The sequence below is a fragment of the Spermophilus citellus genome, assembly GCF_964194105.1.
Source record: "Spermophilus citellus genome assembly, chromosome: 10".
NCBI lineage: Eukaryota > Metazoa > Chordata > Mammalia > Rodentia > Sciuridae > Spermophilus > Spermophilus citellus.
Genome location: NC_138197.1, coordinates 78,521,022 through 78,544,667, shown reverse-complemented (window position 1 = coordinate 78,544,667; position 23,646 = coordinate 78,521,022). Strand labels below are relative to the sequence as shown.

At 48.0% G+C, this 23,646-nt stretch overlaps 1 protein-coding gene across 1 annotated transcript; it reads left to right on the top strand.

The window, feature by feature from the left end:
- Positions 1-23,320, top strand: CTDSP2 (CTD small phosphatase 2). Its single transcript, XM_081309681.1, has 8 exons — positions 1-597; positions 14,233-14,381; positions 17,163-17,201; positions 17,580-17,681; positions 18,215-18,271; positions 20,447-20,539; positions 20,679-20,864; positions 21,043-23,320. The coding sequence occupies exons 1-8, from the start codon at positions 534-536 to the stop codon at positions 21,166-21,168; spliced, it is 816 nt and encodes a 271-aa protein (XP_081165807.1). The 5' UTR covers positions 1-533; the 3' UTR covers positions 21,169-23,320.
- The last annotated feature ends 326 nt before the right edge of the window (positions 23,321-23,646 follow it).

Genomic DNA, 23,646 nt, shown 5'->3' with positions numbered 1-23,646 from the left:
ATTCGCTTTTTCGGTAACAAAATAGCAAAGCTCCGGACCGTCCGCAGTCCAGGCCGCTTACAGGTGGAGGGTCCCCGGGCCTAGGACTGTGGCCTGGAGTGGGAAGCGCCGGCAGGCCGTGGAGAGACCGGGTCAAGATCCGGGAGTCGCGCGGGGGTGGGCGCTGCAGCCGCGGGTTGTTTATCTGGAGTACGGAGGGGAGGGGGGAGCCTGGAAACCGCCCCGTGTCCCATTTCCTCCTCTTGTTTTCGCTCCGGATTCTCCATGTTGGACCCAAACTGAGGAGCCCGGAGCTGCCACCGGGGGATCGGGGCCGGGGGCACCCGGGGGAGCCACTGCCCGGGCCGCCCGCCCTCGGTACAGGCCTCCTCCCTTCCCGGCCCGGGGAGGAAACGAGAGGGGGGATGTGAACAGCTGTGGGAGTCGGAGTCTCGGGAGCCGGAGCGGGCCCCCGCCCAGGCCCCCCAGCCCAGCCCAGCCTGCGCGCCCGCCGGTCCTCCCGCCCAGCCAGCCCGGGCCCGCGGAATTGTTAGATGGAACACGGCTCCATCATCACCCAGGCGCGGAGGGAAGACGCCCTGGTGCTCACCAAGCAAGGTAGGGGTAGCAACTTCCCAAAACTTTGAGTCGCCCCCGGGCGGGGAGGGGGCTAGCACGTCTCGGAACCCGCGTCTCGGCCCCTGACCTCTTGGGACTCAGGACGGGTGATTCCAACCTGACACCCGGGTTCATCTGCCCCCGCGTCCTGGTCCGCACTCAGACCGGGTGGGGGCCACGCAGGGCCCGAGCTCCCCGCACCCAAGGGGGAGGGGTGTCATCGCGCAGCTGTCACCGCGTCCTGCAACCCTCCCCCTGGGGCAGAGACGGAGAGGTAGAGCTCCAAGCTCTAGCCCACCACGTCCGCCCCCTCCAGAGTTGAGGCGGAGGAGGGGGGCGGGTAGTCACTTTCCTGCAGCGCTGCGCGCAGCTGCCCCAGCACCAAAGGAAAGGGTGAGGAGGGATAGAGGGGTCCCAAGCTGGAATGGAGCCGGCACTCTAGTTCATCACTTTCCAGGTACCCCAAGCTTTAAGTCTCTCGGACAGCAGGCGTTGACTGCGTCCGGTGGGACTTGGGACCAAGTTCACCGTCTGGAGGCGGGGGCGGCCGTGATGGGGGAGGGGCCCGGGCCCTGGTGGACCAGACTTAGCCTGCTCACGGCTCTACGCCGGGCCCGGGACCAAGGTGGCCCAGGGCTCTTGCACGGCTGCCCCCTCCGGTTTTGCTGAGCAAACAAGCCCGACCCGAGGCCCGGCCGAAGCCCCTCCCTGCCCCGGTGCGCTCCCCCGGGGCCGCCGCTGCACACACAGAGCGGCGTTTGTTTAGCCCGGGAGCGGTGTCCCTGGTTACATAATTCGCCGGATGGCATCAGACCCGGCGTGTTTCTGAATCGCGCAGCGAAAAAGTGCGAGTTCTCTGTGGGCTGTCTACCTTTGCCTTCCTGAGGGTCAGGTGGAGAAGCAAGGGGGATTTTGGTGGGTGGGCTTGGGGACGCCAGCAGAGTGAGGCCTCGTCGGCCTTTTGCGGGGGCGAGGTGAAGGTTGGGACGCGAGGATGGACTAGCTGTTTTGTCACAGTGAGAGTCCTGAAACTCTCCCCTTCCCCCATGTTGTTCTGGCCTCGAGGAATGTGTCCAAAATAATGGGTAGAATTTCCGTGGGGAGTAAGAATTAGTGTCGCCTTTTTCTGGAGAACTCCAAGGACTGGGACCACCTGGCCTTGAGACTGAGGAGAGAGCACGCTCTAGGGACCAGACCGGAGCATTCATTCCTGCCCTCCAACCCCCCTCCAACAGGGCATGAAGGACCTGTGCTAAAACGAGGCCTAGAGGCTGGTGGGCAGCCAGGTGCAGGGCCTTGGTGGTGGCCACATCCCTGTTTGGCAATGGTAATCAGCAGTTCACCTATTCTCGGGGTTCGTGTTCCCATGGAGCTCCCCCCAACTTGCCTAAAGGCAGAGCAGCTGGGATGGTGTGTCAGCCTCTTGGAATTCCCTTAGTGGAGGGGGAGGGGCACTGTTTGCCTCTCGCCTCTCTGGCCCTTTAAATAAGCCTATCCCGAGAAAGAACAGAGCCTTGCCTACTCGGATCCCCAACCCCAAGAAGGCCCCTGCCTCCCTGACCTTGGCGTTGCCAGGATCCCTGCTCTCCTGGCTGTATCACAGATCTGGCTGTGTGACCCAGACAGCAAATTCACCGTTTCTGCTGGCTGCTCTGCTGTGCTGAGCCTAAAAGGGGAGGCTTCCTGTGTTTATGATTCACTGCCAGACTCTTCCCACTCTCTCCAGCTTCATCCCCAGGAAAGGACCCTAAGCACTAGCCAGCAGTGAAGAAAGCTGGATGTGGAAGGATACAAAATGGGGCTGTGGTGAGAAGCCAGGAAGAACAACCCTGTGCTTCCTCCTTGATCCTTCTCTCCCTCGCTCCCTGGATGGTGGGGCCACACCAAGAGGAGGGAAAGCTGAACTGTGAAGTGGGATCTTACAAAGCAGAGCTGGAAGTTTCATCCACCAGGGCAAGTGGCAGGCCAGATAACAGCAGAAAGCAAAGCAGCTGGCTCCTTGACAGTGTCAAGTTGCTGGTGTTGGTTGGATTGTCTTAGAGTTACATATTTGTTTTCTTTGTGTGTGTGTGGTTTGTCCTTCAGACTTATCCCTGGAAGAATCTGAATTCTGAAGCCAACACTGGGTCTCACCCTCCCCTCCCAATGAAATTTGATTGCATTCCAGAGAAGGCATACCTCTTTTCTGAACTGCTTGGGCACCCAGCAACCACCAAGCCAACTTTTTTGAGTCCCACATCATTTACAAACAGTACTGCATCTTAAAACCAAAACTAGGCTGAGGGGGCAAATGTTTTAATTAGCTCCTTGAAGAGTTCCTACCCTCCTCCCTCTCCACCTTATCCCATCCCCAAGCCCTGCTTAGAAGGAGTGTGAGGCAGTTTATTAAGTAAATTTCTGGAAAGAAACAAATTGCTCTTAGCTTGAGTAGCTTTTTAGCGAAGTTGTTTTCCATTGCAGTTTTTTCCCCCCTTCATTTTTAGCATTCTCCTCTCTGAGCTTTAAGGCTGTCTGGGTGTGTTGATGATTCAAAGGTAATTACAGTAGGGGAAGTAGAACAAAGTTCTGAAAGCTTCGATGATAAAAGCACCAAAATTGGATCATCTTCCCAGACAGATGGATGAAATGGTACAGCAAGGACAGGAGTGTGTGTAACATCAAAAATAAAAGAGAAAAGTTAATATCAGTTTGGCAAGAATGGCCACTTATTGCAGCCCCAGAGGAGTGTGTCACCCCCTTACTGTTTGTGCTTTGATGGGGAAAAGCCAAGGGATTGGGGTCCATGCTGTGACCTACCAGTGTGAAATAAAAGGTAGGCAGCCTCTTCCCCAGCTCAGTGACCTGCAGCCCTGGGGAGGGGGGTGGAGTCAGAGATACTTTCTTGTGGGAGAGACCTGATGATGCCCCTTCTGGGGGAGGGATGATGAACCTTTGGATTCTCACATGTGAAACTATGCATGTTCTGATAGATAATGGTAAGACTTCCTCTCAGACTCTCTGACATCCCTAAAAATTAGGATGGCAGGAAGTTTTTCTAGCTCCTGCTTTCTCCACAGAAGGGAGAAATTCTGCCTTATTCCCTCAAGAAACTGTCCAAACACCTTTTGCTATAGAGATAGCTAAGCCCTTAATTTGGAAAGCCGAAAAAGGAGTCTTGCTGGCCCTTCTTCCTCAGCTGGCTCTGTGGGTGGGGTGCTCCTTGGCTGAGCTGCAGGGCCAGGGTGTATGCTGATGCTTTCTCCTCTCTCCAGTCCAGCCTTGGTCTTTTCTAAAGACCAGAGGCCACTGAGGCTTACCCCTGTTTCTCCTTCGGAGCTTTTTCTCCACTTTGTTGGGGCCTTTGTGGCTATTTCAGCTTGTGTTTGCTGAGTTAGGAGAGTGTTCCTAACTCAGCAACAAAGTTTATAAGTTTGTAAATGCTCAACATTCAGAGCTGGAGCTTCCCAGGTAATTTAGAGTCACTGAGCAGGACTTGGGAATTTCTGTGAAAAATTCCTCAGGGGAGTGGCAGAGGTGGTGGTATTCCTGTCTCCTCCCTCTGAGCTAGAGACAACTTGAGAAAAGTTAAAAAAAAAAAAAAAAATGAAGTGGTTGTTTCTTTTGTGTGGAATTCCCAAATACTTTAGTGTGGATTTGTTAAAATGGTAAACACTATAGAAGTCACATTCCTAGCCCAGGTGGAATCCATGTTCCCAACCTCTCTGTGGAGAATTAATAGAAATGCTCTTAAATATGGGAAAGACAATATACAAATATACAGGCTGTGTGTGTGTGTGTGTGTGTACGTGTACATACAGTTTCTCTTCACTTTTCTTCCTCAACTCTCTTCCTCCTAGCTTTTGGGTATTTGTTTCTTATTTACACCTTGGGAAGTTTGAGTCTTGGATTGGGCAAAATGGTATCAAGGTAATGTGCAGAGGCAGTAAAAAAAAAATGTTCACTGTTATTGGGAATAATTGTCCCAGTTGGTTCAGGCCTGGGTTCAAATACTGTTCTACCTATTCACAGTGAGATTTGACAAATTGCTTTAGTATTCCAAGCAACTTATCTGTAAAATAGGAATAATAATATCTATCTTTCTATAATGCCAGCACTTAGTAAATGATTAATAAATGTTAATGTCCCTTTTTTTAATGTAGCTAGACTGCCACACTATTCTCCTTCCATTCCAAGGACACATAGGTTAAACAGCAGTCATGTGGATTACTGCTGTGGGGGATACAATTCAGAGGGTACACTAATGTGGGGGTTTGGGCCTTCTGGAAGAATCAACCTCTAAGGCTTACACATAGCCTTCCTGCACAGACCCCTTCTTTATATTACTGTGACTTGGAATGGAATTTTATCTGGACGTGCCTTGAGTAGCACTTATACCTTGGGGCTTCAGCCATTCTGTCTAGTGCCTGGGCATCTAGGAGGAGGCCAGGGAGTAATATGCCTCGTATAAGTCTCTGAAGTCTTAACTAAACCTTCATGGCAGTTGTGGGACCTCCCAAAGATGGCTATAACAATACTCAAGAGGACAATGTGCCACATTCTCTTACAGTTTGCATTTGCTTTGAGAGTTAATGAGCTCTGAGAAATTCAGATTCTTTTAAGGAATCTTAATAACAAGATGGGAAAAGAAACAGGTTTTGAAGAGAAATAGATATTCTTAAACTATGCCTTCGCAGCCTTGGTTTGGAGGTAGAACATTGAGAGAGCACAAAGTAGCATAAAATTGCTTTTCATTCTGTCTCAGCCTGGCCAGATCTGGGAAGCTTGGAAATTAATTCACTTGTGGGGGGTGGGTAAATATGGGGTGTGGCTCTGACATAATTCTTTCCCTCTTCTGAAGTGGAGGATAGTTCCCAATTGGGACGCAGATGAGCATGTTAACATGCAAATCTTATGAAAGAACTAGTAGAAATCAAAGTGGAGAAGTTGATTTCTTAGAACTGGAAGCCTCTCTGGACCAGAAATCAACTAAAATGCAGTTTCTTTGTCAGCAAAGTGCCTAACCCTTAAGGTCTGGATGTGCTGCACCAGGATCTGTTACTGCACAATGAGTATTTTAGTGGGCACCACAGTCTCCCTCTGGGTGGAGGTGTGCATGTCTTGTTTTATTGGTTAGCTGATGTTTCCTTTCTCTCCCAGGAGCTCTTAAGCCCATCCCCTCTCCCACCCCCAAACAGGCTTTGCTCTTAATCAATATCTCTCTCTCTCTCTCTCTCTCTCTCTCTCTCTCTCTCTCTCTCTCTCTCCTGGAGATTGAACCCAGGGCACTCTACCACTGAGCTACTTCCCTAGACCCTTTAAAATTTTTTTTTGAAACAGAGTTTCTAACTTGTGATCCTCCTGCCTGAACCTCCCAAGTGACTGGGATTACAGGCATGCAGTACCACATTTGACTCTCTTCTTTCTCTTGACATAGCTCTTCCATCCTATCAAATTTTTTCTTTCCCACCTGCCCTGTTTCCAGGGAACAGACATGGTCCCAACCCCAGTGAAAACCAAGCAGACTTATGGAGAGTCATAAATTGCATAACACAAGCTTATGGGAAGGGACAGTGTAATCCAGCTCTTCTGTTTCCATAGCAGAATAGGGTGGGGTCCTTTCCACAGCAACAGGGACCTGCAGGGAGAGCAGGCTCAGATCTTTTGATTTGTGTATGGAATAGAACAAGCGACCCTAGAAAGGCAAACCAGACCCTGGACATGGGTTCTTTGAGACCTGAAGATACTCTAAGCCCTCAGATATGGTGGAGAGAGGCCAACAGGACTTCAGCTGAATCATGTTCCAGTCCTGGAAGGGCTGGTTGAAGACCCTTAGCAACTTTTAGACACTGACACTCAGCCAGAGACATACATCAGAAACTCTTGTGACACTTGCTAAAATTACTGACCCCCACCTGAGACTTAATGAATCATCAGAGCATGACAGGTGGGCCAGGCATGCATGTGTTCCAAATGCTCCCTGTGTTTCTGACAGGTGTCCTCGGAGAAGAGCCAGGTAAGCACAGCAGTAGCTTCAACTGCCTGTTCAGCCCTGAGGAGGAAGATTCCCTTTGGGGGCTGAGTTTTACTGTTTGTGAAAGATCCTGTGTTCCTCAAAGAGAGTCCTAAAGTTTTCTGAGTGAATAGATACTATAATGATCCTTACTTACCCAGTAAGGGTCACAACCAATATTTATAGAGTATTTACCCTGGGCAAGACACTGAATTTTCTAGAATTTTGTATCTAGTACCTCACTTAATCCTCATAACAACCTTATGAGGTAGCAATTACTTGACAGATGAAGGGAAGACCTTTGCCTGAGGACACAACCCTGCAGTCACCCAGACTCTTCACTAAGGAGTCCAACCTTAACCAGCTCCACAAGCCTTTCATTTGCATTGGCATTCCACTTTTTGAAGTGCGCTTGACTTCACACCCCAGGTGATCTGAAGCCACCTTATAAAGAACCAGGTAGGGGAGACCTCTTCCCATTGGCCTGTGCAGGAACAACCCTAGAGCAGCTTAGAAGCCACACTGGGGCATAAGCCAGGTTTCCGGACTTCCAGCTCAGTGCTCTCTCAAGTGGACACAGCTTTACTGGTTGTCTGGACCTAGGTGAAGCTGAGGATTGTTGGGAGGAGCAGGTGAGTGTCCATGGAGGTAGATGCTTCCTTGGCACACTCCTAGCATGGCACACTCCTCTTAGTCCTACAGAGGCCTACCACATGAAGAAGGAATTTGTTGGCCAATCTCAGTGTCTGTGTGCATGAGAGAGAAGGAGAGAGAGAAAATGATTTTGGTGGAGGCTCATTTCCCACACTTGGTCCTGTCACTACTTCTGCATGACCTCTGAAATGAGCTACAAAAAATCTCTATGGACCCTTTAAGTGTGAACATTTTGAAATTGAAATTGAGATAAGAGTATGAAAGTGCTTTGCTCTTAATACTAGCAGCTGACACTGAGGAGGAAGATTTTTAATAGTGCTAGGACACTCCCTGAGTTCCTATAACTCTCATGCTCTGAGATACAGGCATCTTCATTTTACAGATAAAGAAACTGAGGCCCTGGCTACATTGCTTATGCATGGCAGAGCTGAGGGGTTTTTTGTTTGTTTTGTGTGTGTTTCGGTGCTGGGTGGGGATGGATGTCACACTTGCTAGTCAAGTGCCCTACTTCTGAGCGGCGCCCACAGAGCCACTGTTTTGTTCACCAGTCAGAGGGTACCCTTACTTGCCTGTGTCTGTTCTCTTTCCATCTCACCATCATGCAACCTAAAGAAGGTTTATAGCTGGAGGAGAAAGAGGTACTGGTTTCTTCTTGGTTTTTGACTAAAGCATTCCAAGAATCAGGGGCAGAGAGTCAAGGCAGGAATTGAAACAGCCACCATAAGGGTGTTTATTGTACCCTGTGTAACAGGTTTCTGTTAGTCCCCAGGAACCTGCTTAGCACCTCCTCAGGAGAAGACAGGCTCAAGATGGCTGATTCTAATCCCTTACAATATTGCCCCTGCTCTAGCTGGTGCTGCGTGGGCTAGGGTGTCCTCAGAGGCAGAGGTAAGATCTGCCTTGGAGTTTTCTTTTTTTCCTCACCCCTTCCCCCCCTCCATGAGAACTACATCTCCAGCCCTTTTTTAGATTTTGAAATAAGGCCTCACTGAGTTGCCCAGGCTCACCTTGATTGGGTCCTTCTGCCTCAGCCTTCCACGTAGCTGGAATTACAGGCATACACCACCATGCCCACCCTACCAGCCCTTAAAGTTTTCTTGGGTGACATCTTAGAACATTCCTTAGGACTCCTCTGAATCGGAGCTAGAAGGCTGAGCCTGCTGTTGACATATCTGTGAGAAAATTCCTCCTCTGTTGAGGGTCCCCTACTTTCTGGGGACTCTACACCAGTACATTTTCAAAGAATGTTGAAGCTGCCCAGGAGACTGTTTTGCCAGTAAATCATTTGAGCCAATTCTGAAATCAACAGAATATGTTGATCATGCTTTAAAAGTTGCCAGGGTCCCCTCCTCCTAAAACTAAATCTTTGAGAGAAGGTCCCTAAAGAAGATCAGAGACCAGATTGCTAAAAGGTACAGGAAAAAGACAAGAGGCATAGTAGCATGTGACCTGTGACCCCAGCCTCATTCCACAGGTAGCCTTAAGGATCCGGGTCTCAAAGAAGTCCTTTCTTAGAAAGGAGACATTCAGGGAGCAAGACTATCCCAAATGCTGACTGCAGGGAAGGCACTAGTGTAGAATGTGCTGGTAAGAACCAAACAGTATAGCTTAAACTGCTTTAGAGAGAGAGAGAGAGAGAGAGAGAGAGAGAGAAAGGGAGGAAGGGAGAAAGGGGAAAGGGAAAGAAAAGAAAAGAAAAGAAAAGAAGTCCATGCAGTCAGTCACAGCTACTTTTTTAGAACTATGGGAGCTGGTCCTGAGTTGAGTGAGGCCCTGCTTGCCTGTTAGCTGAAGAGTGCTTGGGGGAAAGAGGTCATCCCTCTTCCCTGTTGTTTCCAGGCTTTTCTCTGTGTGGGATGACTATACCATCTTTTGTCCCTCTGCCCACTCACCTGCTGGTCTAAGAAGCCCTTCCATCCACCTGGCACTTTAGCTCCTGCCTTTAGCCAAGGCACAGATGTCCTTTGCCAAGAACCTGGGAGGACTCCTCTCCATGGGGAGCCCCAATCAGATGTGTTTTGGCCGCAGGTCCCAGGCAGCTGGCCAAGAAGGGCCGGAAATGCTCCAAATGCTTCCTCCAATAGCTAAGGAGAGAGGCCCCTCAGAGAGGCCATTTTATAGCAATAGCCAGACTAAACCTTTCACTGTGGAGGGATGGGAAGTAGTGGGGAAGGAAATACTTCAGGGGGGTAAACCAAGAAAGTGTACTTGGATGTGAATGGGCTTGCTAAAATCCAATATAGCTTGAGAGGTTTCCTTCTGCCCAGTCCTGAGCGGATTTCCTGTGAGGAGTTCCTTTGCTGGGATACCAAGCTGTGTTGTTGGCAACAGTGATATGTGGACCTGGACCTGACCTTCAAAAGAAGGTTAAAAATAGTGTTGTCCTATTAAGGCTGGTATTCATCTGTATGTGTGTTTATGTGTGCACGCACGCGCATGTACTGGTGCACCACACACGTTCTTCTTTGAGGCTGAGATCAGTAGTGTTCTTATCTGGTGCTTCTTGAAGCAATGAAGGGGATATATAGGGAGAGAGCAGTGTTCACAATAAATGGGACAACCTTTCCTCTCACTCGTGGAGTACTAGTCAGGGGCTTATATACTGGGACACAAATTGTGGTGGATTTGGGAGAACATATAGAGATTGTTTTGACTTTTTGAAACCTGCTCATAATGAATGTTTCCAAGTGTTCTCCCTCATCTTGTATTCTTGGGCTTCAACCACACAATGGATTGGGAGGGCTCCTAGTTCACTGTCGCTGGTCCCCTGAAATAAGACCCATGATGTCACCCATTAGTGATCCATGAATGAGGCGCAGGATGTTGCCAATTAGATAATAATTAAACCAAACATAGCATTTGGTCTTAGAGTTTGCACAGTGCCTCACTCTTGTTTTGTTTATCCTTTCAGTCCTGAGTGAGGTTCTTGCTGTTATCCCAGTTTATGGATGAGGAAACTTGGCTCCAAGAGGCTGTGTGGTTGCGTTAGTAACTGGCAGAGCCTGGACCTCAGCCCAGGCAGTCATCAGAGTAGAGGGAGAACTCTTGCATCCCCCTGTTTTCTACATCCTGCCTCCGTAGGGAGGCTCCAGCAGTAAGCTTGTGGCTTGGTTTCCATGTCTTCAGCAACAGTGCCCACTTTCTTCTTGCATCAGAGCTGGCTCCTTCATCAAGTTGGTGATGCTCCTTTTAGACATCTAGCCCTAAACCAGATATTTGGGGCAGTGAGAACAGATGCACATTATCAGCTGGGTAGGAGAAGGACTGAATGTCCACAAAGAGGGTAGCAACAGGGAGATGAAGGAGGGAGAGCAGCTGACTGGAGTTTCATGATACCCACTGGATCCTGCCTTCCCTCATTGGGAAAGCCATATGGAATAAAACCCCTTCAGGCCTGTAAATCCTTGTGTCCAATGTTTCCCTTCTGGGTAGAGAGGCTGGTGCCTCTCCTCATCATACAGAGGGGTTAGGGAGTGAGTGGCCTGCACCTAGATGTCAGAGACACAATGCTGAGTGTTGGCTGAAAGGAGCCATTGAAAGGCTCTTTGACACAACTTTCAGATCCCACTCTGTGGGTGAGTGGTTCCAAACCCACTGAACAAAGTGGGTCTTGGGCCAAAGCTCCTGGTTCCACCTTCCCACATCCCCACCTCAGTATTTGTTGGTCAGAGCAGGTACAGAAAAGGGATGGGAATGGATTCCCTTGGAGTGGAATCCCAGAGCCTTGTACCATTATCCCTGTTCCTTTGATGGGCTGCCCAAGAGAATGCAAGAAAGTAAGGGACTGGACCTCAAACCCAGCCCATCCTAGAGAGGAATAGAGCAAAAGTTCCCAAGAAAAGATCTTGAGAGTGCTCCCAAATTTCCCAATTGTTGCATGAGTAAATGTGCACAATGTTCTTGGAACTGTCAAAGGCCCTACAGGGTAATGGTTAAGAGTCTTAGCTGCATTTATGATTTCAAATCCTGGCTCTGCTGTTAGACCACCTGCATGACCTTGAGCTGGTTACTTAACCTGTCAGTGCTTCAGCTTTTCTTCTGTAAATTGGGGCATTAGTGCCTCTAAATGAACTTGTAGTGATATTAGGCAGTGATATCAGGTGTCCAGCACAGGCCTGGCACATCATGAGTGCTCAGTTAATGTGACTGAGGCCCAGAAAAACCCAGCGGTTTGACTTAGGTACTCAGCTCCTTCAGTGCCGCTTTACTCAAGGCATTTTTGTTTCCAGCTCTTTGGGGCTATTGCAAACTAGTAGGTTTCCCAAGTCCTAGCTCTGTAGAATTGAATTGAGTTATTCACACAGCCAATCAAAAAGTTTTTGCACACCTGCTACATAGAGGTCAGAGACTGACGAATGTACTGGGCTGAGGCTCTTGCAGGCCCTATGGGGAGGCAGCCATGTTGTGGGAGGCTGAAGCAGGCCTGGATGAATTCTCAGGAGTGGTGTTTGTAAAGGTAAGGAGGACAGACAGCCTGGAGAAAGGAGGGGAGAGAGGCCCACATCAGAGGGGGAGTGAGGGACGATGGGAGTATTGACCTTGCTGTTGTGGGCCTGGGGTATTCTGCTTTGAGCACCTGCCCCCAGGGTCAGAACATTTGTGATCTCTGAGGCATAGGGGCTCCCAGTGATATTGTGTTTTTGAGAAGACCCTCATTCTCCACAGAATCCAAGCTCCCTGTATAAGACCAAGGCACTTGTGCCTGTTGGGCCTCCCGCAGCGGGCACAAGCGAAGCCTCTGCATGGCCCCAGCCAGCTGGCTCTTTCACCCTGCTGCCTCTCAGGATTACTCAGTCTTCACAGTGTCTGTCACTAAGATGCTGAGTGCATTCCTGACAACCTCTCTTCAGGAAAGACCCAGGCTGTGTGGCCTCTTAAGAAAGGCTACGTGCCGGGTTAAGCCTCCAATTGTGGTTCTGCATGAAGAAACCATAAACCAAAGGAAAAGCAACCGCTCAGCTTTGGTCTTGGAGCTTTGTGTTGGTGTCTGCCTGAGTTCCTGGACTTGGAGTTTAATGTGGGCCAACAGGCAGGTGGGGAAGCTGCCCTTTCCCTCTGATTTCTACATAGATTTATAAGAATAGTGTGTGTATGGGGGTGGGGTCCAAGGAATCTCACATGTCTGTAAGTACTGGGCTCTGCTCTGAATTTGGTCTCTGAATCAGAGGAGTTTTGAAGAATTCTCCAGCACATCTTTATAAAAAAAATCCCCTACCAGCCCTAACCCCTCCCCCCGCCCCTGGGCCAAAATCTTGGTTTTTCAGGGCCAGGAGCTTAAGAATGACAGCTAGGCTTTGGGGCTAATTGCTAGAAAGACTGTCGTTTTCTAAAAGGTTCCCAGTGGTCTTACTAGTGTCAAGGGCTCTGGCCTAACCAGGGAAGGGGAAGGAGAGACTTCTGGACCCAACTGGAGAGGCCTGGGCTGCACCTGTGGAAAGTGTCTGCCTTTCTCTTGAGTTGGAGCTGAATCTGTTGTCTTTTGAGTGGTGTTGATTTACCGTGACTGTTACATAAGGACCACTTCCTCCCCCTTGGTCCTGGAAAGTTTGGTTTTCTCTCATCCTCTCCAGGGTCACTGGCTCTCCCATTACCCATGTGTGCAAGGACTACCTCAGTGAGGGCTCTGAGGACTAAACTGTGCTGTAGGAGCTCCAGGTGTCTCCTTAGTGGCCTCCACCACATTACCTTCCCAAGGAATAATACATGGAAACCTCACTGGTGTATTCTCTTTGCTTTTCTTTCCCCCACAAAAACATATAGGCATTTGCCCTCTGTTTAAACTGGAATGGCTTGGGCTTAATTTCTTAGGTCAGTCTCCACTCAGGCTCTGGGAGAGACCTGTGGCGGGGACCATTCTGAGAGTGGTTGTGCAGCGCCACCTCCTGACCACAGAACCCATTGTGTCTCCCCAATGTTGCACAATAGTTGTCTGAACAATTCATCTAAAGAAAAATGAACTTGCAAAAAATATTTTGAAGTCCATTTCTGGTCAATCCTATAATGCCATAGCTTTTAAAATGTCTCTGCTTTGCCTTTCTGGGACTGCTTTGCCAAGCCTTATTTCCAAAGCCCAAATTGCCAAAGTAGGGCTAAGCAGCTGCAGTCTAGAAGCAAAGGCCTCACCCTAGGACTAGGGGTTGGGTGCACTTGTCCCATGGGCTTAATCCACCTATGTTTTACCAATAGGGTCCTTATCTCTGAAGGGAGGGAGCATTAAAAAAAAATGTGTCTGTGGGGCTGGGGTTGTGACTCAGGGGTGGAGTACTTGCCTAGCACATTCAAGGCCCTGGATTCAATCTTCAGCACCACATAAAAAAATAAATAAAATAAAGGTATTGTGTCCAACTACAATTTAAAAATATATATATTTTTAAAAGTGTCTGTAATGTTGGACTGAGATAAGAGTGTAAACAAAAAAAAAATGTTTCTTCCTTGGGGCTCTGGCCATTTGTGAGTTTCTAGTCTGGAGTTTTTATGCAAATTGGACTCAGTTCTGCTGCCTTGTACCCAGCATCTAGGGAAGATGACACTGAACTGAATGCAGCTCCACTAACTCAAAGGGAACTAGGTTACTTCCTTGTCTAAGATGGTACTGCTGGGACCTGCTGTTAGCCAGGGAGGATTTATATCTTCGAGAATTAAATTTGAGGGCACCTTCGTGTGTTGTCACCAGAGCAACAGAACATCTAGGCTCTATACCTGGCTTATCTCCCTCCACCTCCACTGCTACCCATAGAATGAATAACAAATCTTCTGCAGCTCAGGGTCTCCTGTTGTCCAAACTAAACAGGTTTCCTGCCATTTCTGCTTTAAAGAGAAAATGGTAGGGGGAAAAAAAAAAGAAAATGGTGAAATAAAAATATGCATATTCCACTGTTAACTCTATGTTAAGCAGGCATATACTGTGCGCTTGGTGGGGCATACAGATTGGAAGGGATGCAGGCAGAGACTATGTTGTATAGCTGATGCCTCTGTCATTATTTCCTCTTTAGGCCTGGTCTCCAAGTCTTCTCCTAAGAAGCCTCGAGGACGTAGCATCTTCAACGCCCTTTTCTGCTGTTTTCGTGCCCAGCATGTTGGCCAGTCAACCTCCTCAACTGAGCTTGCTGCATACAAGGAGGAAGCCAACACCATTGCCAAGGTAGCTAGATAGCGTGGTGTGATGAAGTAAGGCAGGGTCTGCTGGTGGAGACTCCTGCAGACCACAGCAAGTGGACAAAGTAGCCTTGCTTGAGTTTACAAAGATCTCTGATTCAGAGACTCCCCCTCTTTCCATCTCCTTGCTCTTACTTCCTGTTTGTGGCATGAGCCATCCAGATGCCCCTTTGGTTTCTGAGGGCCCCTGCAAGGTGCTTTGCATATATTGTCTCGTGTGATCCACACAGCAACTCTGGAGAATTCATGGGATTCCTACTTTGAAGATACAGAAACTGAGACCTAGAGGGTATGTAGTGCCAGAAGAGTTTATAGCTAATCAGTGGTAATATCAGAATTCAAACTTGGATCTCTCTGACTATAAAGCCCATGTTTGTTGTTTTCTACTATGCAAAGCTGCCTTCCAAGTTTTACCTGACTTGCAGGGAACAAAGGAATTAAAATTCTGCCATGCTCTTTTTTTGTTACTGTTGTGTTTTTTAAAATAGTTTAGTGTATTTTAATAACAACTTAGAGGAACAGCACAGAAGACAGACAATATTAGAAATGTATTTGCATATAGGACCACTCACTTAGAAAAGCATAGAAAATGAATGGAATCTTCTTTATGATAAAAATGATACAACATGTAGTTGCCATCAATAAGAATCTTACTTGTTTTAAAATAATCCAAATGCTAGCATTGCCCAGAAAAAAAATCTAACAGGTTTATTTATAATTGTTATAATGTTGAGCTACTGAAACTTACTCACTGGAACATTTTGACTTTGTTTAATCTTTTACATCCCTATGTTAAAAATTCACACAAATGAAAATGGAAAAACTGCCAATACTTGATTTCTGTTCCCCATTTCTCCACTTGCAGTCATATATGTGGGTGCTTTTTGACCCCATTGCGGGTGGGGGTGGGGGATGGGGGTTTTATTACAGGAAGAAGGTGAGAAAAATATTATTTTATTTTTTTTAGAATGAAATTTCACATCACAATGGATTCTTAAACACACTCCCCATGTATGCAGCATGCTACTTGGATGTCTTTTGGCATAATTGTCACACAGTTGGCATGAATAGCACACAGATTGGTGTCTTCAAAAAACCCAACCAGATAAGCCTCACTTGCCTCCTGCAAATTACCAGTAGTTGTACTCTGGAAGCACAGATCTGTTTTGAAGTCTGAGCATTTTACCAGATATAGGAAGGGGAGTTTACAAATCAGAAGTTCATTGGACTTCTGATAATGTCTAATTTCATGGAATGCCACCTTACTACCCTGTAACAATGAGGTTTCTTTGCCTCTCCTGTAAAGGGTATACTCTTGGGAGTGGCTCTTATAACCAGTTGTTGCCTAGGTGCTTTACTACCAGTCGACTTGTAGGCAGTCGGCTTCATACAAACCATAGTAGATAGGCCTCCTTAACTTACCCGCCCTTTGTCCTTCAGCTGGAGCTCAGCGACCTCTAGGTGGTGCTGTCATTAAAGAGTGACAGCTCTGCCATGCTCTTAATAACCCTTCCTGATATGTGTACAATTTGGCAGGGGTCGGGTAGGGTACTGGGGATTGAACTCAGGGGCACTCAATCACTAAGCCACATCCGCAGTTAGACAGGGTCTCACGTAGTTGCTTAGCACCTACTTTTACTGAGGCTGGCTTTGAACTCGTGATCCTCCTGCCTCAGCCTCCCAAGCTGCTGGATTACAGGCACACACCTCAGTGACAGGCATTGTATCTACAATTTTGAAGGTGAAGCCAGCCCTGACCAACAGATATTATTCTGCCAGTGGCACCTCTGTGAAACACCAAGGTCTAGCTGTTCTCACTCTCTCTCAAAATCACACTAAAGGGCTGGGGATATAGCTCAGTTGGTAGAGTGCTTGCCTTGCATACACAAGGCCCTGGGTTCGATCCCCAGCACCAAAAAAAAAAAAAAAAAAAATCATAACCATATTAAAGGACATGTTTATCAGTGAAAAATCATTTCATTATCCAATGGCGAGAAATGGTTACATGAAGTGCAACATGACAGTATTACTAAGCAATTAATTTTTTTGAAGAGCCTCATAACATGGAAAACTATTGAGTTGCAACATTAAATGAAAAAGCAGGTTGTGAAATTATATAGTATTAATATTATGGAAAAAAGACTGCTAAAACACACTTGAAGAAAACATACTAAAATGTCAATACTTGATTTTTGTAAATGCTGGGATTTTAATTTTTTTCTTCAAGGTTTTCATTAAGAATAGTTATAACAATTTTTACAGCATAATGTTTTTATTAAGCAAAAGGTGGGAGGGGGTATCTTTTTGATCTCTGTATTCCACCTCCCTTCACTCACATTTTGGGTACCCATAATTGGTTCACATTGGCTTATTTGATGTTTTGTGGCACCTGATGTGCCCCCTGTCTCCCCATGGAAGGCATAGAAACTGTTTTCGAAGAGAGGCTGGGTTTAAGGACTAAGCAAGAGGCTAAACAGCCACAGTAGGAGTTCAGGATTTGGTTCTGCCTCTAACTTTATGTCTCTGAATCAGTCACTCAAGTTCCTTGTTTCTTACTTTGTCAGCTGAGAGGCAGTGACAGCCGGACACTGTCTTCTCCATCCTTTATCAGGTCTAATGTGGAAAGGAAGCTCTGGCCTTGACAAGATCCTTTTAAAAAGGCACTGTTGTTATGTGAAGAACCTCTAGGTGTCTGGTTCTTTACGAGGCAGAAGCAGTGGTTTGGATGTGGGTGAGTTGGCACTGACCACCTTCTTCTCTCCCCTAGTCGGATCTGCTTCAGTGTCTACAGTACCAGTTTTATCAGGTATGTGACTCTGGCCAGGCCTCTGATCCCTGGCTAGTGGTGGGCGGGGCAATGCCCTTATTCCCTATGCTGAGAAAGCATTCATTCTAAATATTTGCTGAGAGCCCACCATTAAGTTTGGGTGATAGCTGGTGCTACACATCCTCTTCCTGCTGTTTTTAGCCCTAGTTGCCACCTCCAATGTCAAACACTAGGCCCCCTGGGAAGCTAAAACCAAGGACTCAACTCTACCTCCTTTGTTCTCTGCCTTTAAGTGGTGCCTGTCCTGGGTTGGTGATTCCAGTTCCACAAACAGCCCTGCTTTTCCCACAGTTCTGCAGCAGGGAACTTTTGGGCTTTGCTGGTGGGTACATCTCAGCATCCTGGCTCTGGTTTTAGATCCCTGGCACCTGCCTGCTCCCAGAGGTGACAGAGGAAGATCAAGGAAGGATCTGTGTGGTCATTGACCTGGATGAAACCCTTGTGCATAGCTCCTTTAAGGTAAGTTGAGATCTAAAGCTCTTCCTATACCATCTTGGGCCTGTCCATGAGTCTAACAACAATTGCTGTGAGGCAGCCTAAAGGTGAGGATAGAAGTGAGCAGAAAGGAGAGGCCAGGCCCACTCTGGTGTCACAGATATCTAAGGATGTTATTCCCCCTAATCACTGCCAACAGGCTAGATTTGCCCCCAGCCACATAGCACAGATAGCTGCTAGGACTCCACACAGGGGAGATATAAAAGCATGGTTCAATCAGCTCTGGCCTTGCCCCTGTATTTATTATCTGGATATTTGTTAACCCAGGGAAGCCATGTAACTCTCAGCTCAGGCAAAATTTGGCTGAGGAGGGAACTGAGTAGTAGGGAAAACCAGAAGGGGATGTGGCATCCAGTACTGGGGCAGGAACCCTTTGTGGGCTGGAAGTAGTTTCCTGGAGTCTTCCAAGATCTGCTTCTCCCCACCCGTCCCAGGAATATGGTGGGGCTTCCTGTCTCTTTCACCATGCTGATATTATTAACTTTTCTACCTTCCAGCCAATCAATAATGCTGACTTCATAGTGCCTGTAGAGATTGAGGGGACCACTCACCAGGTAAGTTGCCTGCCTGGTTACACCCAACCAGACAGTAGGGAATCTGCCTTCTGCTTCACCTGCACTGGGGTCCTCTGTCCCACTCAGGGTTTTATTCTATCAATTGATCTCTTTTCTATAATCTTAGCTACTCCTATTTTATTGGTATCTTTGACACTCAAGTCTTTGTCCTCATAAAACAAACAAACAAAAACCCTTCAGCCCCTACTGTCACCCTTTTTTTGTCTTTGTAGCCAGGATATTTGAAAGAACAACTTACATTATTTAGTAATAGTAACATTTATTGTTTATTAATCACCACTTCTCATGTGGCCAAATCTTTGGGATTTATTGCATTTGTGTCTATTCCTGAATAGTTGGTGTGTCTGCCTCATACAGGCAAGGAAACAGTAGTGGTGGTTCTCTGCCTGGAAGGCCCATATACCATGCCACCTGTGAGGAGCTAGTAAATTTCTTCCTCCCCAATCCAGGCATCTCATTCTCTTGGAAACCTTGTCTTATTTCCCTCCCCTTGGGTCCCTATACTGGTTGCTGCCCAAGTAACTGCTCTGTAGACATTTGTCAAAGAACACTTGACTCTAGGCTCCAGCCCTATATAACCTGCTCTATATGGGGTTGAGGATCATGTGAAGTTTGTAGGGAAAGACCTTATGCTTGCTCAGAAGGCCTGCCAGTTGGCCTCACATCAGAGGCCATTGGAACCTGGTAGCCTATATATACTTGTTTTCATGACCTGGTCAAACAGTAGAGGAGGTTTGAGGCTTCCATAGATTGTCACATGTCCCACCTCCATTAGAAGGAGATTTCTGCATCACCCCAACTAAGAGGCTCTTTCAAACCCAGCAACTCTTTACAGTCTAGTTGAGGATATGGAGATAGGCCTTCCTCTTTTCTCCATGGATTTTGCATACTTTGAAACAAGCATATATATACTGTGACCTCCTGATTAATGAGGAGGTCATGAATAATAAAAAAGGGATGAGATTAGGTTGAGTTTGTGGTTCAGTGGTAGAGCACTAGCACGTGTGATGCCCTGGGTTTGATCTTCAGTACCACCAAAAAAAAAAATAAATAAATAAAGGCAATGTGTGAGATTAAAATGAGGATGGACTACCTACCCAAGGTGGATTTTGAGCAAAGAGTGGTAAGGAGAGATCAAGCTTGCTAAAAAAGCCAGGAAGAGGGAGGGGCTTACTGTGGAGGTTGAAAAATTGGCAGACTAATGGAAATAAAGTTGTGGCTTCTTGGAAGAGATGATTCTTGCAGAGTTAAAAGGAGCCAAATGAGTTGGTGGCCAAATTGTATCGGCTCTAGAAGGGAGTTAGGGCAGGTGTGCACTGTTTAAGCTAAGGAGTGGTGTGGATAAGAGGACTTTGAGGATTTAGTTCTAGAAGCAGCTATGTAGGCTGATAGCAGGAAGCAGTAGGACAGACTGTTGGGGAACCTGTAATCAAAGAACCTTTTAGAGCAAAATCTGCAAGATTGGGACTGGGGTTGTGGCTCAGTGGTAGAGCGCTCCCCTGGCATGCGTGAGGCGCTGGGTTCAATCCTCAGCACCATATAAATGTAAAATAAAGATATTGTATCCACCAAAAACTAAAAAAATAAATATTTTTTTTAAAAAACCCCTGCAAGATCATTAAAGGTTGATACTGGTGTTTGGGATGCCTGGTAGGTGTGAGTTTAAAAGGGGGCAGTAGGGTGCTATAGCATGACACAGTATCTGTGGTCATCAGGGAGAAAAAAGTTCAGAGAAGCCAAGTGAAGGCAGAGGTTTGCCTGATGGGGACCTGGATGGACTGTCCTGCTGGAACCAACGACAGAAAGCTCCCACAGAGGCTGTGGCTGGATTCAAGTAATCCAGGATAGGCTGTTTCCATCTGTGAGGCCTATTCTTGATTACTTGTTTCTGGAGGCAGCTGATAGTCTACCACTGGAATCAGAGATGGCTCCTGGGACATGGTGTATGCATTTCTTCCTGAGCTGGGTTAAGGTTGGGACCACTGACCCAGCAGAATACTGGTGAGGGAGCAAAAGGTTCCAGCCCACTGGCCTAAGAGACTGGGATGGGAAGTTGACCTGTTTGCTACTTTCTGTATCCATGGTAAAGGAGACCAACACATGCAGCTTCTGCCTCAGAGGGCATCTCCAACAAGCCCCTCTGCTTCTCCTCAGGTATATGTGCTCAAGAGGCCTTACGTGGATGAGTTCCTGAGACGAATGGGGGAACTCTTTGAATGTGTTCTCTTCACTGCCAGCCTGGCCAAGGTACCTGTGGGCAGAAGGGGAGGAAAGAACAGGAACAGGTGTGGCGGCCACAGGTGTGGTCCAGCAGCTGCTTCCCGGTCCTTAGGATGCCATAGGGGTACCAGAACTGCATCCAAACCAAGGCATCCTCTCTTTCCAGTATGCTGACCCTGTGACTGACCTGCTAGACCGGTGTGGGGTGTTCCGGGCCCGCCTGTTCCGGGAGTCCTGTGTGTTCCATCAGGGCTGCTATGTCAAGGACCTCAGCCGCCTGGGGCGGGACCTGAGGAAAACTCTGATCCTGGACAATTCGCCTGCTTCTTACATCTTCCACCCAGAGAATGCAGTGAGTGGTCCAGACAGGCGTACAAAGTAGGGCTTGAGAGAGGGTGTGGGCTGGGGGACCAAAGCCTTCACCAAAGGAGCGCACTACCCCAGACCAACCCAATAGCCTGCAAGGGATCGAGGGTGAGAAAGGGAAGAAGCGGTAGCCAGGAGATTGACATTCCCTTTTTCCTGCCCAGGTGCCTGTGCAGTCCTGGTTTGATGACATGGCAGATACTGAGTTGCTGAACCTGATCCCAATCTTTGAGGAATTGAGTGGAGCAGATGATGTCTACACCAGCCTTGGGCAACTACGGGCCCCTTAGCCTTCCTGCTTCCAAGCAACGGCCATCCCAGTAGGGGACTTTGCTACACTGTGCCTTTCTGATCAGCCTGACAGACTGAGCGGAAGCTGGGGCACCTCACCAAATGGGGCCTGGAAATAGGGAAAATTGATTGGAAAGAGCTTTAGGGCAGGTTAGGTGCCCAGTGGGCAAATCAGACCAACGATATCCAGAGCTACCTGCTTCCTGAGTTGGGTTTCCAAGATGTGTGTGTGTGAGTGTGGTGAGTGTGAGTGAGTGTATGTTTGCAGATGTGTATTGCGGTAAACTGTGGCCTTGGGATAATTCAGTGTTTCAGTGGGGGAGAAGCTGAAAGATCAAGACTCTTCCCAAGTTAGTTCATCTCTTCTCCTGTCACCATATGAGCCACTGAGCTTTACAGGGATGAAGACTATCACAGGCTCCATTGCCAAACCACGGCCTTCCCTTAGTGTTGTAAGGCCCATGCCAAGGAGAAAGGAAGGGCCAGAGGCTGCCTTTGGATGCCCCAGGCATACTCCTTCCTAAAAACTTTCTCCAACCAGCTGCTGCAGACAAAAAGATGCCATTTGTGGGAAGATGAGAACTTGTTTCCAGAACCAGTATCCCCGCGACCATCAGGTCCTGTGGCCCACCAGCTGCTTCCCTCCAACTGACTGCCTGCCGTGGGTCCTTTCTATGTCTCCCCAAGGCTCAAGCACTGGGCTTGCCTTCCTCACCACCTAGCCATAGTCTTGATCCTCTGGGGAAGGAGGTCTTCTCGTTGCCCTGGAAGAGGACAGATAACTTATTTCCGTTCTTGATGCCATTTTAAAATTCTCTTTCTAAACATGGAGAGTTGGGCCTGGTTTGTTTCTGGCAAAGCTGCAGTTCTGGGCCTGAGGTGAATGTGGGCAGTGCTGGAGGCGCAGGAAAGATGAACCCCCAAAGCATGAATGTGTATCCCTTGGCTTTGTAGATCAGCTGAGCTGCTTTCCTAAGTCTGCTCTTCAGGGATTCTCTGTTGGTGCTGGCAAAAGCACTTCTATTTCAAAGGCTGGGAAGGACTCTCTAAGCTGTCCCAGCCCCTCCCATTGCTTGGGCAGTGCTCTTTCCTATTGTCCTCTCTTGGGGCCTGTCTTATGCCAAGCTTTGTCTGTTCCAACCTTCATCTTTCCTAGCTGTCATCTTTCTCTCCTGGGCCTAGAACTCCTGCGTCCCCAGGACTGAGGGGAAAGGGTCGTCTTGTCATTTGATTTGTCATCTTCCTGAACTTTGGGTGTCTCTTGCTTTCAAAGGTTCTTAATCATGAATGCTTTTAAGGTCACAAAATGGAAGTTTCCCCAGGGCAGAAAAGGGGAAGTGCTTCTGTAATTGGGAGCACAGGGGGCCCCCAAAAGGGCCTCACCTCAGCATCACTGCCTTAATCATGGCCTCCCCAGGGGCTGGGTGGGGTTCTCTCCTCTCTTCCCTCCTTCTCCCTGGAGTGGGAATGAGTTTCTTTCCCCATCTCTGTTTTCTCTGGAGGCAGGTGTCATAAATCATTTGTGAATTGCTTCAGGTGCAGGGACACCACCCACTCAGGACTCATCCTATTTTCCTTTTTAGTTTCCCCACACTGGTTCTACCCTGAGAAACTAACCAATATGAAGAAAGCCAGGTGGTGGAGTAGCAGCTCAGGGTTCTGAGTGGTAGCTGGCTGGCTAGCTTCTTTTTGCAGTATTCCAGTGCCGCCACTGTCCCTCCTTGTCCCAAGTTTGTGAGGCTTTGTCTTTTAGCATCACAGAATGGAACAGAGCCCCCAAAGCTCATGTGGTCATTTCCCCCAGCAGCATTCCCAGATTCCCCTGGGGTCCTGGCACAACTGAGGGGGAAGAGTGTTCCAGGTGCTAGTAAGGAACGACATCTTCTGATGGAAAGTAGAAGCTTGGACTCTTAAGGCGAGCTGTGGCTTCAGATCCAGGCCCTGGCCTCAGTGCCTCCTGCCTGGTGTCAGGAGAGGCCTCTTTCCAAAACCCTACCCTGAGGGTTAACCCGTGGCCAGGTCTTCTGCCATTTGACCCAGCCACGCTTTTCTTATTTAAGCAATAAGAGGCTCAAAGCCTATTGAATTTTAAGAAACTTTTCTGCCCTCCTTTGAATCTCCATGTTTTTCCACATGGAGGAAGAGGCTGTGCCACTCCCTACCCCCTTTTCTCTCAGACTTAGCTGAGTGCTTAGAGCATTACCCATGACCAAAGCCCAGGCTGGCTTGGGGAGAGTGTCCTGCATGAAGCCTTGCTTTATAGAACTTTCTTGCCCACACACAGTCCTTCCACAGAAATGCCATCTCCACTTGCCCCTCTTTATTTTCCCAGAAAAGCAACTTGAACAGACCTAAACAGAACATCGGTGTGAACCAGAGCCAGCCTGAAGCCATCATTGCCATCCACTTTCTAGTTTCACAGTGCGTTAAGAGCAAGTGATTGCAATTCCTCAGAGGAATCAGGCAGACTCATTTTT

What these genes read in the sequence shown, in the direction of transcription:
- CTDSP2 (XM_081309681.1), top strand. Translation starts at nt 534, where the DNA reads ATGGAACACGGCTCCATCATCACCCAGGCGCGGAGGGAAGACGCCCTG. An exon ending in TACAGTACCAGTTTTATCAG is followed by an intron (nt 17,202 to 17,579) that starts GTATGTGACTCT and finishes CTCTGGTTTTAG; the next exon opens with ATCCCTGGCACCTGCCTGCT. An exon ending in TTGTGCATAGCTCCTTTAAG is followed by an intron (nt 17,682 to 18,214) that starts GTAAGTTGAGAT and finishes TCTACCTTCCAG; the next exon opens with CCAATCAATAATGCTGACTT.